We start from the raw sequence: 9,394 nt of genomic DNA on the forward strand, positions 1-9,394 counted from the left end.
GTTAAATTCAAACGCGTTCAAGATCGCGGGCACAGCTAGTAAATAACTAGCCCAAATAACAGGAAAATCTGTTGTTATTCTTTCCACCAATCACCTGTCATGATTAATTAGCTGTATTAATTTTGCTGAATATATATTAATTTAAATGTATACTTCTATACTTATATTATAAATGTGAAAGTAAGTCTGTCTGCCTATCTGTCGCTCTTTCAAATTTAAAGCAAATTTTAACTACAAGAAAGGAAGGCTACTTTTTTTCTCTAACACATGATAATCAAACACCTAAAACGCGAGCAAAACCGCGGGCGATAACTATAAGGGCTTATGAATTACCTATGAGTAATAATTCATTATCAAGCTTGTTGTTTGTCTATTATCATCATAACGTTAAGTGAAGATTTTGTATAGGAATTTACAAACTCAACGCAGTACATGATCGCAAAATGTCAGAAAGTATTAAGCGACCTTGAGGGCTCTGATAGACGCATCTAAATTGTATATAGCCCACTAGCCCATCCCGGCTTCACACGGGCGGACATAAGTCTTTTTTTTATTTTTACCTTCTATTTATTATAGTTTTTCCGACATGTTTAAGAATTGTAGTTCTATTTCAAATTATTTACACGAAAACCTTAATAAATGATATACTTAAACCTTCCTTATGAATCCATCCGTCCAGTGAAAACCCTATGAAAATCCGTTTAGTAGTTTTAGAGTTTATCGGGAACATACAGACAAACATACAGACGCGACCAGGGGACTTTATTTTATAATATGTAGTTGATGATTCATTTTCACGAGTGAGATACAAATTTAGCTCACACAGCTGCTGATGATAAATTAAAAATGAAAATTTTAAAACAATTTTATCTCCTAACGTTAATGTTTTAATAGATGTTATGCGGGAATACCGTCCACATGTTTGTATTATAAAACAATGCTGATAACAGCGAGCTGATATCAAGTGCGTGCGTTAAAATATTCATTTACAAGCTATTACAAGAGAGCGAGCTAACATCGCTATGCGGCTCACGATAGGAGATAAATGTTGATGATTATAATAAATTGAAAATAAATGGTGATTGGTTAATATTTAAATGTTGTTATTTTCGTGTGATTTGATTGGTTACATTAAAATGCTATAGATGCACAAAAGCTTCGAAATATATATTCCAATATTAGAGAAATAAATCTTGAAATCGCACTGCAAAAGTTGATTCAACTAAATATATCAACATATAATATGAGAGATGTAAATCAACAAAAATTGAACACACTATTATGGATAAAGGCATACTATGTAACCGTTACCAATACGCTTTAATGCTAAATCTATTTTGTCTAGGACAAACTCCTTCCTTTTTTCAATGACACGATTTTATTTCTATCAGGTTGAATATCCTGACGAGTTAGAAAAAGTAATTTTAGACTTAAAAATATATTTATTCGAGTTGGCTCTTATAAGCCTTAGAATTATCATTTTATAAGATTTTATTTAAAGCTACCACCGTTTTGGAAAGATTCAACTTAAGAAAAACTGTATTTATATTTCACGTTAATGGGGATTTTAACATATTTTTTAACGGATTAAAAAAGTGAGAAGTTATAAATTTTGATGTTTATATTTTTTATCTGTGCAGGCTTAACTTTGACGTATATAAGTCTAGAAGGAGGAAATTTCCTTTTTTTAGTTATTTCGTAATTTAAATTCGAACCTACATATTCAAAGATGGCAGCGAATTAAACGCGATGGCTATTTGCTATGTTAGATGATATGATATTATTACTATTTACCACTAATTAATCACACTTTCTACAACTTTATAGTTGGGACTGGACTATAAAGTCAGATTTTTTATTGTTGATAAAATCTTTTAATAACGTACAATATAGAGTTTACTTGAATGAAGTACATTTTGATTTGATACATTAGACATTGTGTCTACAATGTGACTTACATATGGATGCTACAATTTTGCATTTTATTGCTATCTGATGGTCAAACAATTTAGATGTAGCATCGGCAAAATTCGTAAAACCGATCACATCCGAATTGAGTACGCTCGCCCAAATTATCAATATTTATTTCTCATGTGAATACGATCTTTACATAAACGTAATAACTTGTAATATCATATGACCTAATATATTCGTCAATTTGGCACGTCGATTTACATGCAGTTGTTTTCTCGGGTTGAACTGACGCGAGAATCTATAGCGACGAATAGCGACGAATGGCGCGATAGGGAGCTATTACTATTGGTCGTGTAAATGGGCAGTAATCGCCTTTATATTCATTTCATTGCATTTTTTGATGCTACATCTGATTTGTATATGTTTGACAACTATGTTTCTATTATCCTTTGAATAGATCGAAATAAAATCAAATGCTGCTTGTCACTCCGATACATACTTTAACAATTATTCTCAAAACATAATCCAAAGTAAATATTTAAGGTCCCTTAACTGATCTTATCGTTTTACGACCTTTCGTTTATAGCAGCACATATTTCTCGAAGCGCTTCCATAAAATTACGATATTCTGCCTCAGTTGATATCAATTAGTGTTACGCTATTTTGGTGTTTATAAAATTCGTGTCGTCAAACTAACGGGTCACGGAACATCCGGGATATAATTAAAACACCAAACAAATAAGTCTGATGCATTCGTATGATACAGGTCGATCACCTATTTCGTTACATTGTATGTTTTGTAAATTAACACGAATATGTTTCAGTTATTTGTACTATTGCAATTGTTCTATAGAGAACATATAGTATATTTTCAAAACGATAGCGTCATACGGTGTACAAATATATAGATATGTTTGGTTTGTTAATATAATTGTACTCTTGTCGTTTTCGTTTTCGTTGGACTTGTACCGAAGCCCTCGCTTTCTGCAACCTTAAAAACTAGATACTAGAATCGGTAAATATTTCCTTGAGTTCAAATCACGATTTCAATTTTAGATTTTATATATTTGAAATTTTGAATTAAGAAATATTTTTAGAAATAGTATTTTTGTTAGGTGTTGAAGTGTTTGGTTTATGTTAAATCAATAAACAATTATCATAACAATTATAATCAAGTTGCTGAACTTGGATATTCGTGTTCAACTCATAAATAATGACAGCATTTTTCATTCTCCTCAATAACAACTTAATATAACTAGTATCTAAAGGAAGGTCATATTCTTAACACGCAGTAATAAAGATTAACCTAGTCCGATATGAAAAGTAGGAAATAAGGATATAAATATATATATATATATATATCTCATCTACATATATATGTATATATGAAAGTGAAATATCACTCAAATCACGAAATCTCAGAAATTATAAACACTCTACAAACTTGAAATTTGTCAGTTAGGTTCCTTATAGAGTGTAGACAACCACTAATAACTTATTGATATGGATTTTTCGAAATTCTATATCTTAGAGGTGAGTTAAAAGTGTTTTATAAATATCGCGCGGGTAAAGCCGCAGGTTCGTGAAATAAAATATAAATTCGACATTTAAATTAAATCGAATTTTGAGAGTGTACTTTAGAATATATGATGTCGGTCCCTGGCCCTGGATATCGTCATCATAACTTTTCTAGACCAGATACGTGTGCCATTGTGTATAGAACATTGATCCACAGGTAGCTCCTTTACAGTGTTGCTATGTAAGAAATTCATTCTTATTTCACTAGTGAAGTGTTGAAAAACTTACGGTGATACGATAGTTTGATTAGTGTTGCCCCATAAATAAATAAATAATAAGTAAATATTGGACAACATCACATACATTACTCTGATCCCACGGTAAGTAGCTAAAGCACTTGTGTTATGGAAAATCAGAAGTAACGATGCTACCACAAACACCTAGACCCAAGACAGCATAGAAAACTAATGAACTTTTTCTAAATGGACTCGGCGGAGAAGCTCAGAATGAATTTATTATTGCGTTAAGTTTCGAGATGGTTATATAATATATTGTGCTAAATAAATAAATCCCTTTTCTCTTTTCAGGGCTGCGGGTTCGGTTGTCAGCTTCACCACATAGTGTATTGTCTGATCTTCGCATACGCCACCGAGAGGACCCTGATATTGAACTCGAAGGGCTGGAGGTACAACAACAAGGGCTGGGAGTACGTCTTCCATCCCATATCAGATAGCTGCACTACGGCGTACGACGACAAAGTCGTACAATGGCCAGGTAAATTGGAATGTTATTTAATTAATACATTACCAAAAAGTATGATTGAAATGTGTATCCTTTGCCTCTTCATAGTATAAAACAAAGTCGCTTACTGCTGTCTGTCCCTATGTATGCTTAGATCTTTAAAATTACGCAACAGATTTTGATACGTTTTAATTAATAGATAGATTGATTCGACAGGAAGGTTTTTGTATTGTATATAATACATAGAAAATATAGTATAGAAACGCTGAGAACTTAGGAAGTTTCTAATGTGATATAAATGAACACATCTTTTGTATTATACTTACAACAACAACAGCCTGTAAATTCCCACTGCTGGGCTAAAGGCCTCCTCTCCCTTTAAGGGAGAAGGTTTTGGAACATATTCCACCACGCTGTTCCAATGCGGGTTGTTGGAATTATACTTATTATCAGTATTTTACCCGTGTGAAGCCGGGGCGGGCGCTAGTTTAATTATATATTTTAGCATTTAATGACGAAATTATTTGAGTTTTATAACAAATGTGCACAGTTTATAAAATGGTTAATAAACGAATCAATGAAATTATAAATTATGACAAAGTTTCGCTTATAATCTTTGTTAGGTCAGATTAAACACTCTCGGCCTTCCGGAGGATGTTTGTTGATTTGATTATTTTACCTGAGGGAATAATGTTGGTGTTTTTGGGGATCGTGATATCACTTTATTAATATTATAAGTACGAAAGTTTGGATGGATGTTTGTTAATCATGTGAGAACAGCTGGACAGTTCTGGAGGAAATTGTTAGTTTGGGATATCTCATAGGTTCCTTTTCATCCTGGATTAATGTAGGTACCCTAGTCCAGTACCCCCTTCAATATTAATATACAGGCGAAACCGGGAGAAACTAGTTTAATATGACATTTGGGGTGAGTTTTGAGTATAAATCATAAATTCAGTATTAATTTAAAGTAATCAGCAAGGTAGGTAAAATATGAATATTGTTATAGGATATGTTTCTTTATTTATAGAATATTGACAATTACAAAGTAAATTGAACAAAAGGAAGTCGTAATGCCTGAAGGCATTATCTACCAGACAACCTTTAAGTCAAACAGAAAACCATCAAGGCGGTACTTAATAATTGACAGTACGCAAAACTATAAACACATATAGTTTCTACATAGTAAATGACGATCTATACTATATAGTGAAACATGAATAATAAATAATATATAATAGTGCATTGTGTAGTGCGTTCACATGCTATGGAGCGCGCCTTCGCCTTAAATTATCGGTGTAAATCAAATATAATATGTTTTTTGCTGTCCGTACTTTTGCATTACTCATCACACACACTCACACACATAAGACATCTTGTAAGCACGAGTGTCACTACTAATGCAAGCTGATAAGTAACGTGGAAGGGCGCGCTTGTGACACAAAAACGCATTTTAATCTATATTTATTATTACAAATTCGAAATGTTATATCGGTTCTGCTACTTGACTTACTAATAATATGTTACACGTATTTATTCTTATGTTTTTTCTATTGCAGCCTCATACGACGCAAAGGTGGTCTCGCTGCCGTTCATCGATTCGATATCTCAGAAACCGAAATTCTTACCACTCGCGATACCATCTGATTTAGCGCACAGGTATGTTATTCACTTACCTACCATTCTAGATTTTATGTAATCGTATTAGTGTTCACCTAAAAGTTTTTTGGTACAGGCGTTAAATCTGCAATAATTTATTTCATAAGGTTTTAATTTTTTTGAGTATTTGTTCTTGACTTAAATTAACAATTAAGTATGAATTTCAGCTCGTCATAGTTTTAACCAACATATGAAATTCTTTAGATACATAAATAGGTAGTGTTTAAAAATAAATCATCTAAAGATATACTGTCGAACTTGAAAACGCGTCGAAAAACATAACGGCCAACGTTTGACTACCAAATACGAGTACACTAGTAAAGTAGTATGACATTCGGCGAGTGACAAGAATAGCTAGCTCGTTTTTTTTTGTAGTGTAACACTATCAAGATATGTAATTAAAATCTATACTTCATAACTGTATTTATTTCTCATTGACCTTATATTTATTATATTACAGTGTATGAGACTAATATATGAATATTGAGGAAAAGGTATAGATTAATTTGACATGTATCTAATAGAAAAACTGTCCCTGTAGTTAAACTGGTTTACTAACTCGTTTGTGAAACGGAACCGGAACACTACAATACTGCGTACAGTTATATGGCGGTATAATTTGATGAGTGGTTGGTACCTACCCAGACCGGACAGCACATAATACCAAAATAACATTGTCATATTACAACTTGCTCTATGAATGTGTATATAATCTGTACCGTTTCCGTATACAGGATAGTTCGTTTCAACGGCGATCCGGCGTCGTGGTGGATCGGTCAAATGCTCAAATACGTGCTCAAACCAAGGACCGGTATGCAGAAGGCTATCAATGAAACGATAGCCAAGATGAATTTCAAGAAACCTATCGTAGGGTGAGATACTTGACACTTTTTTACTTATCATTGTGATTCACTCTATGTTTTAATCTAGTTTTTTATTCAATTTAAAAAAGGATTCCAGAAGGAATTTTGTTTTCATAATAGTTATATATAGTATATTGATAGTATGTGTATCCCTTATGGTATCTGGTGATCTGGAGGAATGTCAATTGAATAAAAACTTACAATAACCGATTAACCTCCAAAATAAAAACTATGCAGAATTTTTTTTAAATAAACAAGCTAAATATAGTGCGTCTGATAGTAGAAAGTCATATAGAGTACAACCTTATGTAGAGTTGCGACAGCTTCACAGCATCGACCACAGATAAAAAATAATACACCTAATAAAACAACACTCACACACACACACACACACGCACACGCACGCGCACGCGCACGCACACGCACACGCACACGCACACGCACACGCACACGCACACGCACACACAACACAAGCAATAAATATGCTAGTACTTGCAATTTGTGACAGGTGATGTTTACTTAGTATTTCTGTGTGTAGTGTTCACATAAGGAGGACCGATAAGGTGGGCACAGAAGCGGCGTTCCACCACATCGACGAGTACATGTTACACGTGAAGGACTACTACGACCAGTTGGAGCTCACGCAGCACGTCGACAAGAGGCGGGTGTACCTCGCCACGGACGACGCCAACGTGAGACATTCATACATTACTATAGTCTGTTTGCGTTAAGAATGCAGTGAGTTGTCATTCTTTACCGGCCTGACTCCGCCCCCTTTGACCAATCAAATATTTTCAAATTACAAAGTCAAGTTCACATTTAATTAATTATTAACTGATATTTTTTATTTTTATAATTTAAATTTTGTTTATTTATATATTTATATTTAATTTATTCAAGCTGTACACGTAATAATAAATGTAACCTATAGCTACTAGATGACGTTATGTCAAAATATGTAAATTTCTACATCGCGAGGGCAAGATTCGCAAACGATTGTATATAGTGTTAAGAATTTTGTTGTTTATTCACCCCGATTCGATTTTTTATCTTAATGTGTATTTTTTAAATTCATTATACTTAGTCTTTAAACAAATATAATTTGTTGGAATTTTAACAAATATGCATACACCTTCACCCTGCTGTTAAAAAATATTTGATTGGTCAGGGGGCGGAGTAAAGCCGGTAAGCAATGACAACTCAGTGCATTCTTAACGCGAACAAACTATAGTATATTTTTTTAATGTTATAGGTTGGCGGACGAGCATATGGGCCACCTGATGGTAAGTGGGCACCATCGCCCATAGACGATGACGCTGTAAGAAATATTAACTATTCCTTACATCGTCAATGTGCCACCAACCTTGGGAACTAAGATGTTATGTTGTGCCTGTAGTTACACAGGCTCACTCACCCTTCAAACCGAAACATAACATTACTGAGTACTGTTATTTGGCGGTAGAATAACTGATGAGTGGGTGGTACCTACCCAGATGGGCTAGCACAAAGCCCTACCACCAAGTAAAGTAATTGCCTGCGTGTACTGAAATTTGGGACGCTCTGGGAGTAAGTCCGCCTGCGTACTAACAATGTCGTGACGTCACATGGCATGACGTTAAGTTAACTCATATACTTTTTCGCGTTCGTTAGTGTATATATTACAATAATAAGTATAATAATATATTCATTTTATTTATTATTTTTATAGCAAATTTATTATTTAGTTTACTTCAGTTACACATTACTTCAATAACCATCGTATTCCATGTTTCACATCCGTCGAAAATCCGCGGCATTTTTGGGGGTTATAATTTTAGACAAAGGAGTATCGAAAAAAATAATGATATACTGCGCTTCCCCCACGTGATGGAAAGTGGGGGGGGACTCCCCGGTTTCCAGGTCCACCGGGTTTACCCATTAAAAAAGCAGCGGTATCCTCACCGTCTCTCGGCGGGTGCCACGGGATCGCTCACGCATGCTACCGTGTCGTTATCTACTTCCCTATGCTGTACGCTGTATCTTGTAGTATAACAGTAAGGCTTGCGTGCGCAGGTGCTGGAGGACGCCCGCAACAAGTACCCGCAGTTCGAGTTCCTGGGCGACCCGTCCATCGCGAAGACGGCGGCCACGCACCGACGCTACACGCCGCTGTCGCTCACGGGCCTGCTCGTCGACCTGCACCTGCTGGCGCTCTGCGACTACCTCGTCTGCACCTTCAGCAGCCAGGTCGGTGACCGCGCCGCGCACGAACATACACACATACACGCGCACGCACACACACACACACACACACACACACACACACACGCACACGTACACACGCACACGTACACACGCATACGTACACACACACACGTCAACACACACACACGTACACAAACACGTACACACACGTAGACACACAAATGTACACATACACACACACACGTACACACACACACTCACACTCACACACACACACACACACACACACACTTAAACACACACACTCATACACGTACAGACACACACGCGTACACACACACACACACACTCAACACACACACACACACACACTCTCACGCACACACTCTCACGCACACGCACGCACACGCACGCACACGCACGCACAAGCACGCACAAGCACGCACAACCCATGCACACCCACGCGGACTTACGCGCTGACACGTGCACGAATTTTATGAGAACTGACAGTACAA

At 35.7% G+C, this 9,394-nt stretch overlaps 1 protein-coding gene across 1 annotated transcript in view; it reads left to right on the forward strand.

Annotated features, from left to right (window-relative positions):
* LOC124535819 (alpha-(1,6)-fucosyltransferase) overlaps nt 1-9,394 on the forward strand; it is a 39,457-nt gene that overhangs the window by 26,024 nt on the left and 4,039 nt on the right. Inside the window, exons 6-10 of the mRNA XM_047112181.1 lie at nt 4,020-4,206; nt 5,733-5,832; nt 6,567-6,704; nt 7,234-7,387; nt 8,748-8,921. Of these exons, the coding sequence (XP_046968137.1) occupies nt 4,020-4,206; nt 5,733-5,832; nt 6,567-6,704; nt 7,234-7,387; nt 8,748-8,921 (753 nt within the window). The remainder of the gene's footprint in view (nt 1-4,019; nt 4,207-5,732; nt 5,833-6,566; nt 6,705-7,233; nt 7,388-8,747; nt 8,922-9,394) is intronic.

The sequence above is a fragment of the Vanessa cardui genome, chromosome 15 (assembly GCF_905220365.1).
Source record: "Vanessa cardui chromosome 15, ilVanCard2.1, whole genome shotgun sequence".
In the NCBI taxonomy this organism is placed as follows: Eukaryota; Metazoa; Arthropoda; class Insecta; order Lepidoptera; family Nymphalidae; genus Vanessa; species Vanessa cardui.